The 18156-nt window shown below is 35.4% G+C and overlaps 1 protein-coding gene and 2 pseudogenes across 1 annotated transcript; 2 read left to right on the top strand and 1 right to left on the bottom strand.

Moving 5' to 3' along the window:
• Positions 1 to 425: 425 nt before the first annotated feature.
• On the bottom strand, positions 426 to 1358 carry LOC127231433 (olfactory receptor 149). The gene has a single exon (XM_051196972.1). The coding sequence runs from the start codon at positions 1356 to 1358 to the stop codon at positions 426 to 428; it is 933 nt and encodes a 310-aa protein (XP_051052929.1).
• Positions 1359 to 7373: 6015 nt separating this feature from the next.
• On the top strand, positions 7374 to 10694 carry LOC127231379 (olfactory receptor 8D2-like; annotated as a pseudogene).
• Positions 10695 to 15549: 4855 nt separating this feature from the next.
• Positions 15550 to 16725, top strand: LOC127231378 (olfactory receptor 8D1-like; annotated as a pseudogene).
• Positions 16726 to 18156: the final 1431 nt, after the last annotated feature.

The following is an 18156-nucleotide window of genomic DNA, read 5'->3' as shown; positions in this document are numbered from 1 at the left end:
TCATGTTTCAGAAACTACAAATGGGTGGCAAAGCAAGCCATGACATTACAATTCTTCCTTCTTTAAAAGAAGCAAAAACTTTGTAATGAGAGCTCATTTATTGCAAATAATTGGGGAGATATTTAGAAAAGTATGTGTTAATGAGGAAACAATAGAATAAGAAAGAAGTAAAAGAAAATAAGTTGTATCAATAAGAGCATAAATCAAGCAAAGGAAGAAAACATTCAAGACATTTTGACAACTGGAAAGAGATGGAACGGATTTTGCTAATGAAGAAAAATGTATTAGTTCACCTTGAGTGATCTGCCCTCAATCCTCAAGTCTTGAAAGCAATTCTGATTTCTGTGTTATCCCTTGTGCAGAAAGGAGTAGCTTTGGAAGAAGATGTAGAATTATTAAAATATAAGGATCTAAACCTTTCTCTATCACTTCTTAGACAAAATCGGCACTTGCTGTAGCACTTTCTTCAGAGAACATTTTACTTCCTTATTTCTCAGGCTATATATCAAAGGATTCAGCATGGGCGTGACCAGGTTATTCAAGACCTGAACAGCAGCATTAAGCCATGGATTGGGGGTAGGCTGGAGGTATATGAGGACCACTGGCATAAAGGCAAGGAGGATGGCAGTGAGGTGGGCACTGCAGGTAGAGAAGGCTCTATGCTGCCCCTCAGCAGATGGGATCCGTAGAATGGAGCAGAGGATACAGCTGTAGGAGGTGAGGATGAGGAGGAAGCAGCTGAGGGGCATCAGGCCCACACTGATGAGCCCCACAGTCTCCAGAGCTGATGTGTCTGCACAGGCCAGCTTTAGCATAGCAGGGATATCACAGAAGTAATACTCCACCACATTTGGACCACAATAGGGCAACTGGAAAGTGAGAGTGGTCAGAAAAGTAGCTTGAATGCAGCCAAAAAATGATGTCCCTATTGCCAGGATAGAACATACTCTGTGGTTCATTATTGTTGAGTACCTTAGAGGGTAGCATATGGCCACAAAGCGGTCATAGGCCATCACTGTGTACAGAAAACACTCTGTACAACCAAGGAAATGGTAGAAGAAGAGCTGGCACACACAGCCTGCATACGAGATGGCTCGGCTGTTTCCTGAGAGGTAGAACAGCATCTTGGGAGAGCTCACAGAAGGGAAAAATATGTCACACATAGATAACTGGCACAGGAAGAAGTACATGGGAGTGTGAAGCCGAGTGGAAGAGATAATTGCGAGGAATATGAGCAGGTTCCCCAGCAAGGTGAAGATGTAGAAAGATAAAAACAGGACAAAAAGCATGGTCTCCAGACCCTCTGTGTGAGGGATGCCCATCAGGACAAATTGAGTCACTATAGAGAGATTTGTCATGTCTTTGAAGATGTCTGACTTCAAAATAGAACGCAGATCTCCAAGACACAAATATTGAAGTCAAACCATGAAGTTATATCCTGAATATATTGGTTTCATTTTTTTTTTTTTTTTAGCAAAGCCCCTTATACGATAGCAACAGATCTACATGGAGAAAAAAATAAATCCATGAAGTATATAACTGGGAACTTCAATATTTGCTGACTTGCACAATATTTACTACAAACTCGATTTGACAAAAAATAAAATTTAGATTTTTAGGTAGAAAGCAATTCATCTTCTTAAGTATTTTCCTAAGTAAAAGGAAGCAGTATAAGAGAGATTCTGATACGCCCTTCCATGTGCTATGTGATTTGGTGTGCATGGTGATTTAAAGTTACAAGACTAAGACATTATGGGTAGAGCTTCTTACAAAACTAGGAGACAAGTAGGAAAACAGTTTTCCCATGTCCAGAGCACAATTGGCTGTCCACTACTACAGGACCAACCTTGAAAATAATCATGCTAGCAATACTATATAGACTAATGAGGTTGTATTTAGGAATAGACATAACAAAAATAATTTTTAAAAGGAGGTTATTAATTTGAAAGGCAGCAAGGAAATGGCATATGGGAGGAATTGGAGAAGGAAAAGAAAGACGGGAATTATCTAATTAAATCTCAAAAATAGTAAAAGAAAATAAATTATAAGATTGTGCCATGACTAGTCATGATGATCAAAATGCAATATATAAAGGAATGTACCTTTTCACTGAGGAACCTGTTGCAATATATCTTTGGATAAATATGCTTTTTTCTTGGTCTCTTTCCCAACAATTTCTCTCTGTTCTTCCCTACTTCCTCTCTCTTCCTGCTTCTTTCCAGCTGTGCCCCCAACAACTGTTATGAAAATGTATGGACAACATGAGATACAAAACTTTTGGAAAAACTTTTTGGACAGAGGAACCTTACACTGATTTGTCTGCTCTCTCTACCTCTTTCTCTTTCTCTCTCTCTGTGTCTCTGTGTCTCTGTCTCTTTATGTGAGTGTGTGTGTGTTTGTGTGTGTGTGTGTGTGTGTGTGTGTGTGCGTGTGTGCACGTGCTGTTGCAGTATACATTTCTAAAAGCAATAAAAGCAAAGGAATTATGGGAGCAGACAGAGTGACAGAGTCAGGACTCCTAGATACTACATGTGTAGAACGAAAGTAAAGATTACCATAGAGATGTGGAGAAATCAAACCAGTTGTCTCATGTAACCTTCAGTGAAACTCTTGGAGACAAACCAATATAGCACTATAAAGGCTTTAGAGGTAGTTCTAGGAGATTTGCCTAGAAAGGGAAACAGGAGAAACCACTTGTTTGCCACTAGCTGTATTGATGGACACAAGAGAGCTAACACAATTCAATACTGTCTAGGAAATTTCAATACAATCCAGAATCTAAATAGATTAGAAGTGTATTGAGTGCAATCTGCACAGCCATATGAAATAATTTCTCAAGAAAATATAATAATTAGGTATTAGCTCTGAGATTATGCAAATATTATTTTTGATAATAAAACATCTACTATAATATACCATGAAGTATGGATAGGGAAATTTGAAATCTCTGTAAAGACAGCCTATCTCAATAGTAACATACAATGTATAAAAGTTAAGTAGACAAAAATTTGATATTTCAAATTAATAAAGGCTTAATAGACAGATACATTTAACATGAAATTTGGAGTCTTGGCTATTGAAACAAAGGATAGAAAAAAAGGCAATCAGATATATTTTAGAACTAAATAACTTCCATATTTATATATGTCTCCATGATTCTACATAAAGCCTCTAGAACTAAACCTTAGATGCCAAAAGTATCCTTTACTTCTACATATAAGCAAACAAAGAAAAATATTCAACTATGATAGAAGTAACATACATACTTTAAGAAACTGGTTATCAACCTGTGGTCATGACCCCTTTGGGAATTGTGTATCAGATATGTACACTATGATCTATATCAGTAGAAAAAATGAAGTCCTGGAATAGTAATGAAATAATTTTATGTTTGGGGGGCACCACAATATGAGGACCTATATTAAAAAGTGAATCATTAGGATGGTTGAGAAACATTGCTTTAAGACATATAGACTGGCCAGGCAGATGGTTCATGAGATAAAATTACTTGTTTTCTAGACTGCAGACCTGAATTCAATCCATAGCACCCATATGTAAAAAATCCACTCCCTCAATCTTTAATGTCTACATGCACACAGCATGCATATTCCAATGTCACAGAAACACATACACACACACACACACACAGATATAGAGACAAAATAAATAAAAATAACATAAACTGTTCATTGTCCTTGCTGGAACAAAAGGCTAAACAAATGTATACATTCTCAAGTATATTTTAAGCAAAACATTACACAAAGTAGTTAGAAGACACCTATTATTGGAGGAAAATTATACTTTTATAGATTGGAAAACTCAATTTACTAAGAAATTATTTTATTCATCATACAATAATTACAATGTATTAGAATTTTTAAAGATAAAAACAAAAACTAAGATGATCATAAGAGAGGCAGTTTTTCTTTCTTCTTTTTTTATTCTAAATAAAGTGTAATACGGTATTTCCCCTTTTCATATACTAAACAACATGGTAGAGCAGAAACTACCTGAATTATATATTATTTATTTGTTTAGTCTTCTCTCATACATTACATTTTGACTTCAGTTTCCCTTCGCACTGTTCTTAGCAATTCCACACCACCCTTATCCACCAGATCCACTCCATTACATCAGGCCTTCCAGGAATGACAACAAAACATAGCATAACAAGTTGCAAACAGACTAGGCACAAACTCTTATAGATAGGCTGGATGAAGCAACAGTTAGAGGGAAAAAGTCTTAAGAGCAGGTGAAAGAATCAGAGATTCCATCATTAGGGATTCCATAATGATACCAAACTACACAACTGGAATTATCAGATTTAAGTACTTACTTTAGCATTGTACTATTGAGTCTATGTGCACTGAGAGCAGGTAGGGACATATCGCCACAGAACCAGAAAACAGACTCTAATATGCATGGCTAATTTGTTTTTGGTAAACTGTAAAAAAAAAAATAGGTATCCCAAGAATAATCTTTTTCAATATTAATTCTAGAATAATGGAACAATTTCACAGAAAATTAAAAATGAAAACTTAATTATCATAGATCATATCTAACCATTTATAAAAAAATAGTTACATGTATCATAGTTTAAGTGCATTTTTTCAATATAAAATTTCTCTAGAAAAAACAGAAGCATTTAAATATGATCTTAATTTTGGACATATTGTAATTTGCAATTCATGATTTTCTTTCAAATAAAACAAACTAAACGACGTGAAATTAAAATTTCCTATAGTGAGATCATGAAAAGAGAACAAAAGAATACAGATAAATTAAGATCAGTAGGGGACAACAAGAGAAACCTACAAAATTCAGTGGGAGATTCCACATAGTTTACTGACACTATAGTTGTTAATAAGATGACAAGTTAAACTAAAATGAAGTCAGTAGGCAGTATTAATTTTAACAGTGTTAATATACTGAAAATAAATAAAGGGAATAAATTATATAATATGATACAAGTTTCCATCAAGTTATTCTGGTTACTGAATGTTTGTAAATTACATTAATTTTGCAAATGCAATTCTAAAATTGATTATAATTAAAAGTTACAATATTAAAAATTCTGTGATACTTCCTTAGAAAGAAGAAAAAATATTTACAAATTGTATATACAATGAGAAATAGTATTCATATATTATTTAAAAATGAAAACATAAAAGTGAAGGCAATTCCTCTAGAAAGACAAGGAACTATTTTGAGGACAGTTTCCATCAAAACTATTAATAAATAAATGAAAATAAGTTATACAAACATATTGAATATCATCAAATGCAATGAAAGTTAATCACAATAGGACACTATTATGTACTTATAATTTTGATATTAAAAATAAAAATAAGAAAATCAAATGCAACAGAGTATAGGTTAACACTTTTACCTGCTTATGAAAGAGAAAGGATAATTTGTTCTTATGTAAAGACATGTATCTAATAAAATACTCTTTGATATTCTTAATTAAAACCCTTTTCAGAAAAACAAAATATTTTTGAATAATTGAGTATTTGGAAGATTTCTGCTTTTGAAAAAAAGGAAAAAAGTAGAAACATTTTCTGCAGAATCAAGTTGTATTTCTTCCAATGTTGAGGATTAGACATAGTATGTGAGTTTAGCAGGTCAGTGCACTATCAATGACCTATATCCCAGACACTGGGTTTTCAAGATAGTGCCTCACCAGTTCAGGCTGACCTTGAACTTAATATGATGCTCTCACTGATAATGTCAAATTCAGTCCTGCAAGTACTTTGGGACAGGGGATACTTGAGCTTTATGCAGCATTGGATTTTCTATGCTATTGTGAATGTAAACCAAGTCATTTTCTTTGGTATTTAGAAAAACTCAGGATCTCTCAGCCTTGAGATCTGAGATTTGGTGTTTGTACAGCAGCTGTGCATGCTTTCAAGTCTTGAACACCTTCATACCCCCCTAGATCATGTCTTCAGATGCCCATGGGTATTTTTCATGATGTAGTCATTGGCATCCCTGTGGAACCAATTAGATGTATGTTTACTACACTCTTCATTGAATTTAAACAATAAAGGTTTGGAATTAGAAATAGAAGATTTTTCTAGTGTGCCCCCTGCCTGATAGACTAAGCTCAGCCTGGAAAGTTCTTGACAACTTCTGTTGCCTGTTTCACATGTTAATGTCTTTGCCTGGGGAAACACTCTAACACTTCCACTTCAATTATTTAACATATCCAGGATTTTATAACTTTCTAAAATGCACTTTGCTATTTAAATGAATTTAATGAATAAAACAGAAATATTCCTGTAGTATATGTCCTTAGAGTAAAGCACTTTTAAAAGAATGTTAAAATAGTATATTCAAAGAATTTTCAAAGGGAAATTATAAATCAATATTGTGTATATAAACTCTTCCATGAAAATATGATTTAATTTAAAGATCAAACTGATTAGACATTTGTAGTGTACTGTACTATATTCTTAAATGCAATGATTATTTTCTTAATTATTTAAAAATAGCTCATTGAGTAGGAAAGGAAAATAAAGCACTGATAACTTAGTAACTCAGGCATATGACTGTGGACTGATCTAAATCAGGTCTGATTCCAAAACCAAGGCCCCTCATCCTTCTGTGCTGATAGCTGTTATTATTGACTAATGTGAAACTGAAAGCCTAATAACTAAAAAACTTATGGAAGATTTCCTAAAGTAAACAATAAAGCATGTGAGAGTGCAAAAAGTTTCCAATGAATAGAAACAGCAAGGAAGAAAAATATTCAATGAAAAATTTATCCTGGGAAGGAGTGACCTTGACAGTGGTATAGACATTTAAATATTTTAAAGTCATTCTTTTACACAAATAAAGAGGAAGATTCTTATTTGGAATGAGATTATCCTTTGTTCACAGATTTTATCCTAGTCTAGAGATTTCTTTCTTTCTTTTTTTGGTTTTGTATATTTTTTAAATTAATTAATTAATTAATTTTTCTTATTTTACACATTGATCCCATTTCCCTCTCCATCCCTCCCTCCCTCTTTTCCACCCACCCATGCCCCCCGACCATCCTCCCATCCAATTCTCCCCTCAAACTCTATATATAGGGTGATGCCTTTCTTAATTTTATTAAGTATTCTTATGTTGTTAAATGTAAAGTAGTAAGATAAATGCTTTGATCTACACATGCAAGGTCAGGTCATCATCAAATAATGATTTTTCTTCATGGAGAGGTTATAGTAAAAACAGTTCATGCTAACTCATATGAATTCTGAAGGAAAATGCCAGGACACATTTAAATCGGAGTTCCTTATGATGGCCAAATGCATAACAATGCTTTGTAAGTATATTCTAGCTAAAAACTGTGTCCTTGTTAGGGTTTACTATTGCTGTGAAGACAAACCATGACCACAGCAATTCTTATAAAGAGCACATTTAATTCAGGGTGGCTCACTTATACTTTCAAAGGTTCAGTCCATTATGATCATAAGGAGGAGCATGACAGTGTTCAGGCAGGCCTGGTGCTGGCAACAGGAAGTAAATTGACTGTCACAATGAGGGAAGTTTGAGAAAAGACCTCAAAGCTCACTCCCACCATGACACATTTCTTCCAACTAGGCCACAATCCTTAATAGTGTCACTAAGATTGAAGTCCATTTTCTTTCAAACCACAACAGACCCAAACAAAAATTTCAAGTTATATTGAAGAATATGACTAAATACTGAGCCTAAAGCTTTATACATATCAATTCTTTCAGATTTTAGTAAAACTCTATGAAACTGTTTGAGTTCATTTATGTTTTACATTATGACTCCAAGAATTACATCATCTACCAAGATTCTACATTTGTTAGCAGACAGGTGGGGCATCACTTTTGAGCAATGGAAACAACTTCATAAATTTATTTTAAATGATAATAACAAATATTGACACATTGTGGGTTCTCTTCAGATCGCATAAATCTTTCTCCTTTTGCAAATATTCACAAAGTCATATGACTTTATTATTTAAAATTTTTATGACCAGATAATTAAATACTAACAAAATCCCAGAGCAGTTTTCACAAGGAACTCCAATTAGTAGAAAACAGACTTTGTAATCAAACAATTTTGATAGTGTAAACTTGAGAAGAAGACAGAAGAAAATCTTCCAACTTCATTATAAATGTTATTTCCATTAAAAATTTGCTGACTCTAGAAATCCATAATAATGACATTAAAAAATCATCTTAGGAGATGAAAAAATCACTCAAAATCTGTTTCTTAGAGTTGGTGACATCTTGCTGGCACCCTTGTTACTACTGTTCTATCTACTATTCTCTTTGCTGTTTGAGCCTCCAGTTTTTAGGTCAATGGAGGTCACACCTTTATTTAGAGAAGTGGAGTGCTCATCTATTGAGTCCATGCATTTATAGTAAATAGAAATCTTTTGTGTAAAACAAAGTACCTGCTAGTTTCTTGTGTATGGGAGGAAGTGGGTGAAAAACTGTTGTTCTCAAAAGGAGAATATTGATAACAGTCAGGTCTAGATCCTGAATCCCATTCCTGCCAAGCTTGAAGAACTGAAAGTAAGTGCAGAGGCCAAGATGAGTTTTTATATAAAACATGGCATCTGTTCCTGCAAAGACTTAGATAGGGAAGTTTAGGCTTTGATCCAGAAATATATCCAGTGGTGTAGGTCTCTTAGTTATGTTGAGAATGTATAACTTGCATGGCTCATGGGATTATAGTAAACTTACAGTTCACTTCCTTTAGGGCATGTAGCTGTAAAGATTTCTGAGTAGTAAGAAGAAGTCAGTGAAATCTTTCTTTTGTCATTGGGAAAAACCTGATCCCTCATTATCAGAGGACAGCTTGAGAGAGTCAGTTCTCCCCTTCTACTATACGAATTCTGTTGAATTATTGTCTTCAGCTTTGTTGACAAGTGTCTTAAACTGATCTCTGATCACCAATCCTCCAACTCCCGTTGCATGGTGTCCGATGCTACACTTTAGTCTCTGACCAAACATGTACAAAGTACATATACATATATGCAGGCAAAACACTCAGAAATATGAAATAAAAATATATAAATAATATAATATAATTATATAAAGCATGCAAGCATTCACAATGATGCTGTATAATGAGGTTATAAATCTAGAGTAAAGTCTCGGAGTCATGTGAAATTTTTGCCTTATGTCAATCATACATAATAATTAGGTCTGAGTTTTTGCTTATTCTTTCCTTGAGGTACTTACTGTGTTGTCTATAAAAAATGACAATATATAGGCTTAATGAAGAACACTCAATAAGGTGAATGCAACTCAGTTATGCAATGTTGAATTCAGGCATTGTGTATAAATTTTAAAGCCTATGAGGCCTCAACCCATTCACAGAACCACAGGCAATGAGGTGTGCTGAAAGCAGGAGAAATTGTCTTACCTTGGAAGAGCACAACTATTTACTATCCAATACCAAAAATATACATATAAGCAACATAATACAGACTGAATACAGATGTGAATAAAGACTATATAGGTACATACATATTTACATATCCCTGTGACAATAGTTAATGAAAGGGGGCTACAAATTTGAAATAGAGCAAGAAGAATAATAAGGGAGGGTATTCATGGAGGAAAAAGGAGGGGAAATGATGTCATTATATTATAATTTCATAAAATAAAAAGAAAAAAACCTTTAAAACATCTTTGGAGTGCACATAGGTATGGGAGAAATGAGGCTGTCAGGGTGGAATCCACGAAAGAGAATAAAAAAAATGAGAATACGATTAACTATCAACCCTTTATCTACCTGCTCCTTATGGATAGTATGTATAAGAAATGGCTAATCTAATCCATCTTTCAATGACTGACCAAATGCAGAGCATCAGTTTTTATTATTACTCTTGCTTTTTGTGCTCCCAGTGGTGGGAAATATGCGCATGACCCTTTGGATCACCATCAGGTCTCTATGTTATATCAAACATATTTTTTATTTCACAGTCACAAATCATTCATTGACATATCTTATACCTCTGTCTTTAACCTTAAGATGTTAGTCAAGTTTATATGTGTGAAGTCCATCATTTCCATTTTGAAGTGCACAATTCAGTTTTACTTCTTCTTCCTTCCTTTTATTATTCCAGAAGACTTCCTCATGAAAGTCTTGGCCTATGACCACTATGTTGCCATTTGTAGCACACTGTTTTACAACATTGTCTCAAAGGGTCTGTTCTATAATGATGGCTGTTGTATACTCACTGGGTTTTGGGGGGCTACTGCTCATACCAATGCATGACAATGTTGCACTTCTGTGGGTCTCATACTGTCAGCCATTATTTTTGTGACATTTTGTTTTGTTGACTTTGTCTTGCTCAAACACCCATATCAATGAGATGTTGCTATTTATTATTGGTGAAATTAATATGTTAGCACCTACACTGGTGGTCATTATTTCTTATGCTTTCATCCTAATTAGGATTCTTTGCACCTGTTCCAATGAAAGATATTCCAAAGTCTTTGACGCTTGTAGTTCCTATAATATGGATGTGGAATCTTCATTGGTTCTATAATATTCATGTGTTCAAGTGACCTTCCAGCAACAATATGGAACAGGGTAAAGTGTCCTCTGTTTTCTAAACCACAGTGTTTTCAATGCTGAATCCCCTAATATACAGCCTGAGGAACAAGGTTGTAAATATTGCACTGAAAAGAATAGTTGGGGGAAGACAGTCATCCTAAAATTGAGGGAAAGAAACATGAAATGTAAAAGTTCTCATTGTTCCTTTGTATTTTTTTCTTTCTTTCAGAGAAAATAGTCCTTACTTGAGAAATGGTTATTTTATGTTTGACAATGTCTGAGATATTTTTTTGTGCATTGTCAAACAATATAATTTACTGGTGAATACAGTAATATTAGTAAAAGTTTAGGATAGATAGAATTTGATGGAAGAGGAAAGGTTTAAATACACTGAAATATTTTGACTTTATTTAGAATAGTGCTCTCACTTTCTGGAAAGTAAATATAGCTATGTTTGAAGAAAGATCTCCCTGAGTATTGTACACACAGACTTATTCATATACATACTTGTTTGTTTATTGCCACAAGATATAGACTTGAGTGATGTAAGCACACAGCTAGACATTGCAGCAGCTGCAAGAAGCTCAGAACTGTTTGCACATATCTTTTCTTGGAACATCCAGGAGGAGGAAAGTGCAGTTTCAGTATTCAGTTTGAGCCAGTTAAAACTAATCTTAAAAGATGTCTCTAGACATTTACCTTACCAAGTTCTTCTGAATGTAAGTCTCTACATTTAAGAAAATCTTTATAACAAGTATAAAAAGCAACAGAGTTCAAGGTAACATCCTAATATAAGCTATGTATGAGCTAAAAGTTTACTGTGGATAAATACTGATCCCATAGACCCATAGACTACCCAGTCCTCCCAACTAATACCACATTCAGGGGGTCTGGGTCCACCCTATACTGTTTTCCCACTATCAGACTGGAGTCCATGAGCTCTCCCTTGTTCAGGTCAGCTGTCTCTGTGACTTTCTTCAGCCTGGGTCTTGACCCCTTTGCTTATCACTCGTCCCTGTCTGCAACTGGATTCCAAGAGTTCGGCTCAGTGTTTAGCTGTGGTTGTCTGCCTTTGCTTCCATCAGCTACTGGATGAAGGATCTAGATTCCATATAAGGTAGTCATCAATCTCATTATCAGGGAAGTAGTATCTCCACTATTGCCTAGATTGTTAGTTGGGGTTAGAAAGATGGTGAATCCAGATAGAAAGGAGTTATGAGGATAAGAGGAAAGGGAAATCCTAATCAGGATATATTATATGGGAAAATATTTTTATTAAATGTAAAAAATGAAAGAACCAAAGCACTAGGGCTGATGTGTGACCTAAACACCTGCATGCTGAGACATGGGAATGACAATTTTGCATCCTTAGACTACACAGCAAGATTCTACCTCCAAAACAAGCAGCAACAATAAAAGCCGTGACATAAAGAGCTACGGGGAAGAATTCTGTGTTTAATGGTAGAGTGACAAGTCTCTGAATATATGCTGAAGGAAAAAAATCTTCAAAAGCACCTTGGTTTGGGCTTAGAATGGGGAAAAGCATGTATATATCTGAACCATCAACACGGAAATGAATCACTGACTGCCTAATAACTTAAGACCACTCAAATAAAGTTTAAATAGTTGTGTGTGTGTGTGTGTGTGTGTGTGTGTGTGTGTGTGTGTGCTTGTTTTACTTTTTATGCAGTTACTCAAAGGTAATGAAAGAATTTATTTTCTGTATACAAAAATCAATAGAATCTTAGTCAAGGACCAGCAATTGATATCTGATTTATGTGAACTTCAGAGATATCTTGTGAATACCTACTAAGGAGTTTCTTTACAACCATCATTACTCTTGGAACAGATGGTAACAGGAAGCCAAGAACCATTCTTGCAGGTCGTTCTTAAAAGCTGGGGACTCTGGGGAGTTTGTATATTCATCATTGTTCTGTTTTCCTAATAAATCCAAAGTCCCAGGAACACTACATAAAAGCTCCATATCATACTATGCTCAGCATTATTGATCCTGAGAAGATATGAGTGATATACTTCAGGACAACACTAGTTTGTCAGCCATTAACATTTAGTGTGTAGGAAAGCAAGGGACATTTATTTGAATATCAAAAATTTTATCTATTATATGAAAAAGAAGCCAAGTAATTTGTAAAAACCTTGTTCTTTGTGCTGGACCTATGTGAGTGCCCAGTTTCATTTATTCATAAAGGCACAACTGGCATAAGAATCATTTCACTCTCATGGAAAATTGTTTCAGTATTCTTTCCAATAGATTATGTCTTCCTAGCTATTTTACTGTCATCTTTTCTTGTTATTATTTATGACTGGGTCACACACTCTGAAGAGATGATTTCCAATCCCAATTTAGCCATTTGTGGTACAGAACCTCAGAGTGATTTCCATAACACTGAATCATTTGATCTCCTAAAGAACTTCTATACAATATATTTATTAGTAACTCAGTATCTTGCACACTCACACTTATCTTTAAGAGAAAGAAATCAAGGATAAATTAAACTTTAAATCTATCATCCCTTGGTAAACACAAATTACCAATTCTTAGTGAAGGAATCATTTCAGACAATTAGGAGACAGATCATTAACCCATCTGCCACAAATAGAATTTCTTTGTTTCTTCCTGGCCTTCCCCAGCAGGTAACAGGTTCTGAGAGGATGTAAGGTATCAACAAGGGAAGAAGTGAATTGGGGGCAGGATGGTGGGAAGAATCTTGCAGCCTGACTGACTAGCAGCCAGAGTACTTCCTTATTTATACAGAATTTAGTAAGCAGGGATAGATCATATCTTTGCTTTTGGACATGTATTTCACATCCTCTTTCATATCTTTTAGTCTTCATTGATAAATCAGAACTGAATAGAGTTATCTTTTAGAATCATTTTACCACAAGATTAAATATCATTGATAAACTGTTACCATTTACAACTAGTTTTACTCATCAAACACATAACCAAATTTTTATGAATCTAGAAGGCATTGACAGCTTTTTCTTTAGCTAGTGTCTTTTGTGGCTTCAAAGATGCTAAACCAAAACTGAATCTCCAAGCTAGCCCCAGCAGATTGCCATGTCCCAAACAGTGTATTACTGTGATTAGAGTATCCTAGAAGAATCCTCAGACTGATGCTGCTGCAGTTATTATTACTCAAATTCTGAATGATATAATGTTTACATTTCATATCTTTATAGAAATTCTTTATATGAATAGAAGATAGGAAAGAGAGAGAGACAGAGACACAGAGAGAGAACATAAAAGAGGGAGCCAATATTGGTTTGAAGATAAAATTGAACACAAAGAAAGGTCTAGAGAACTACAAGACTGCTCCCAACTAACAATTTGAGCTTCCGTGGAAAGGCTATCATAAATGCCCTTCCCGGAGAGTGAGATCAACAACTAACTTCTCCATGGAGCCCTCAACTAATGCCTGTTGAAAACAGGAGCAAACACCCATACATAAACACTGAGTCGAACTAGAACCCAGATGCAGATGGAGAGGACAAGACCATGCGGCAGAAACACATACAGACAGCTTACCTGAACAAGGAGGAGCTAAAGGCCACTAGACTGATAGCTTGGAAGCCAGCATGGGATTGACTCAGGCCCCCCTGAATATGGGTCTCAGCCAGAAGGACTGAGCAGTCTAAGAGACCTCAGACAGTGGAGCCAGGATGTATCCCTGGTGCACAAAAGGACTTTGTGAACACATCCCCCCATGGAGGGATAACTGCCTTAATCTAGAGACAGGAGAGAAACCCTAGTCCCTACTTCACATGACCTCTCAGGTCTACATGACCCCAACTGGATGGCATTCCCCTACATATGGAATTGGAGTGGGGGGATGGGAGGTGAGGGTGGTTAGAGTGCACGTGAGAGGGCAGACAGGGCAAAAGGGAGCGAAGGAGAGAGGAAGGGAGGGAGGGAGGGAGGGAGTGAAGGAGGGAGGAGAGCAAACTGGGATCGACATGTAAAATAATAAAATAAATTAAAAAAAATGCTTTGACTCCAAAATTTAAGTTGAAGGACAAGTTACTGGGGACAAGGATTTCTATTTTTGTTTCCACGGAAAATGAAAAGATGTGGATTCCTTCCAGACTAATGTGGTTTGATCAAATTAGACAGCCTGAAACAGAGTATGAGGTGATCCTACATTCAAAACAGCTGGACAAAGCAGCCTTACAGACTACAGCCAGGATTTCTGCATCTTCTTCAAATCCCCCATGGCAGCGCCCCTTACCAGCAGGAAGTAGTTTGGAAAGAACAACGCCCAAATTCCCAAATATTGTGTATAAATGTTTGTTTTCATTTAATTGGACTTTGTTATATAAAATAAAATAAATTAATAAAAAAATAAAAAAAGAAATTATTTATATGTATAATCATAGCATTCCTTTGTTCCTTTGTCATATATCACAATACTTCTATATGAACTAACTTTTCTAAGAAAGGGAGGTCCTGACATCTCATACTTTCATCATCTTTCTACATCATTCTTTGTCTATCAATGTAAGTATCTGTGTAGGGCAGAGAAGGCTTCAGCCAATCTGATTTTTTTGCTGTATATGTCATATAATTGCCTAAGTATATCACTATATACTTAGGAAGAGGCTTGCAATCTGATCTGTGGCTAACTCCTCTAGTCCACCAAATCTTGTTGACCCCTTTAAGTTTGTTTGTTTGTTTGTTTGTTTGTTTATTTTGGTTATCTTATTCCTCAGTAAGACCAGGGACAGAAGTTTAAAGAATACCTTATAGTCTCATAAAAAGATCTCTGGCTTCTTTATGTGTGTCACAACCTCCAAGACGTAAGAGAGATTTTCAAGTAGATAAGGATATCTACCCAAAAGCAGGAGGAATAGTACATTCAGGACTTTCCTGGGGAATCTTAGAAGTAGTACATCTGGGAGAAGGCATAATATTCGTAAGAAATTTTCCATCAATCCAACATCTCCAAGTTATACAAATAGGCAGTCTTAAAAACCAAAAGTGGCATCGTGACCGTCATGTGTCTCAGCTTTGCTAGGTCTTTGTCAAGCAGCTGTGCTGGCTTTAATACTTTTTCAGTTCTCATTAGGTACAGCTGTGCCATGGCCTCAGAAGCTCTACTCATAGTAACCCTAGGAGTTAAAGAATGCTCAATGTCAAAGTTTATCTCAAACTTCCAGATCCTTGAGCTATGATGTTAAAGGCATGAGAAAAACCACACAGCTTTTTCTATTATTTACCTGTCACTAAATGTCTCCTTCTCTCCATAGAAGATAATTTTAATTTTGGTGCTGAATCCAGGAGGTAAATATTTGTAAAGCAATAAGGAAGCAATTCATTTAGTGATCTAAAGATCATGAGTGACTTAGAAATAAATATAAAGTAGATATATTAAAAACCCATGGAACATAGGAGAAAACAAAATATTGACAATTTTTAATCACTCTTTGAATATTTGACTTGGTTTCATTTGGAAGAGGAGTAAAGTATTCCATATGTAATTTTTAGTTGCATATGAAATCTGACATATTCATGGTGATTTGGAAGTAAACTAAAGCCTTCTTTCCTACTTCCACAGAAATTTTCAAAGGATAGGCATTGAGAATCATTCTACTGCAGCTGTGTTTATGCTGGTGGGATTAACACAGCAGCCAGAGTTCCTGTTGTCTCTTTTCCTCCTTTTCCTGGGAATCTATGTGGTAATAGTAGTGGGGAACCTGGGCTTGATCTTGCTTATCACAGTCAGCCCTCTGCTGCACATGCCCATGTATTATTTCCTCAGCAGCTTATCCTTTGTTGATCTTTGCTATTCTACTATTATTACACCCAAAATGCTGGGGGAACTTTCTTGGGAAGAAGAATTTGATCTTCTATTCTGAATGCCTGCTCCAGCTCTTTTTCTTTTGATCTTTGTGGTGACTGAGGGTTATCTCCTGACTGCCATGACATCTGATCGCTATGTAGCCATCTACAGACCATTGATGTCCAATGTGATCATGCCATCTAGGCTCTGCTCACTGTTGGTTCTGGTTGCCTTCATCCTAGGTTTTTTGTCTGCCATTGCACACACAAGTGCTATGATGAACCTGAGCTTTTGTAAATCTCACCTCATAAGACATTACTTCTGTGATGTCCTTCCCCTCCTCAACCTCTCCTGTTCTAACTCACATCTCATTGAGCTTCTATTTATATGACAGAACAAGGTCAGTTTTCTTGCAGTGACAATTTATTTGTTTCTGACCACAGCCACTACATTAAACGTTAGTAGCTGCTTATTGAAACCTTTTTATGCCCTTAATTCATCAGTAATGGATGCGGGGCTAAGAACACTTCCACTACCCATAAATGACTGTGAGTTGGTCTCTCTAGTCTAGGCTCAGTTGGAATAGATGCAGGTTCTTTTAGCTCATGAGTACAATGATTGTATTATAGAGGGTATACTTTCACTGCCTTTTCCCCTGTCTTTTACATCTTACATTTCTTCTGTTTCTTAATTGAAATGTTTTTTAAGCCATACATGATATAGGATAATAATACAGATGCCTTGTATAGTCTTCAGATCTTATCTGTCACTTATTCTCAGCATCCCAGGCAGCCATAACTCTCTATTTACCACTGTTAAGTGATAATGGAACCTTCTCTTATTAGTGTTGAGAGTTTTGCATAAGGGTGTTAACATACATATTTAGAATGAAGTTTGGAACTATGTCCATTTAAATAATAGTCATAATTTTTTCTTGTAGAACTGATTTACAGACCTCTGATGGGATCTCAGAGTGTTGGAGTAACTATATTCAGTTGTATCACCTGTTCCTACTGAACTTCAATGCATAGTTATAATTCTAAGAACATGGATATCAAAGGTCATAAACAAGGAATAGAAATTAATACATAGAAATGTAAAAGGGGTGTTAGTGTGGGAAAGAAGAGTAGTCATGAGAGGGAGGCTGAAGAAACAAGCTAGAGTTAAGAACAATCATTATGTAAACTGCATTGTATACATGTACAGAACTGGCAAAGAACAAATGTTTTGCAAAAACAAAACAAGAAGACTGAGAGGTACTGGGCTTCTCCCTAATATGGAATGTTTAGAAACACAGAACTGGGTCCCAGGTCCATCCATTAATTCTTGTGAGGACAAGACAAATGAATGAGAAAATCAAAAGAAACAGGTAGAAATGAAGAAAAGGTTGGTGGGGGTCAGTCTGCATGTTCTGCTCAAAGTATTTTAACACTTTTCTATAGAATATGTGAGATTATTTAATTTTCATTTGCCTACTGACTACCATGACTTAATATCTCCTTAATCCAAACAACTAAAAGGAAGTATGTCCTCAGGATATCATGATATATTATTAAATATAAGTTGTTATTCAATTAAATGTGATAAAAAATATCCGAGGTGTATAACAATTGGAAAAGAAGGAAAAAAGTAACATTTACTTGCAGACAATATAATATTTCACTGCAAAATCTGCAAGAAATTATTAAAAGTAAACTTAAGCCTTCAGAAAGGGAATGAGAGGTCAATTTTCATTGAGAAATCAGTATGAAATCTATCTACTATGTGACATAAACCTGGCTCTAAAGCAATGAGGAGACAAAATATGTGTTCATGCACTCAA

The sequence above is a fragment of the Phodopus roborovskii genome, unplaced genomic scaffold (genome assembly GCF_943737965.1).
Source record: "Phodopus roborovskii unplaced genomic scaffold, PHOROB, whole genome shotgun sequence".
NCBI lineage: Eukaryota > Metazoa > Chordata > Mammalia > Rodentia > Cricetidae > Phodopus > Phodopus roborovskii.
The sequence above is the reverse complement of the archived record's forward strand: the minus strand, read 5'-3'. Positions and strand labels throughout refer to the sequence as shown.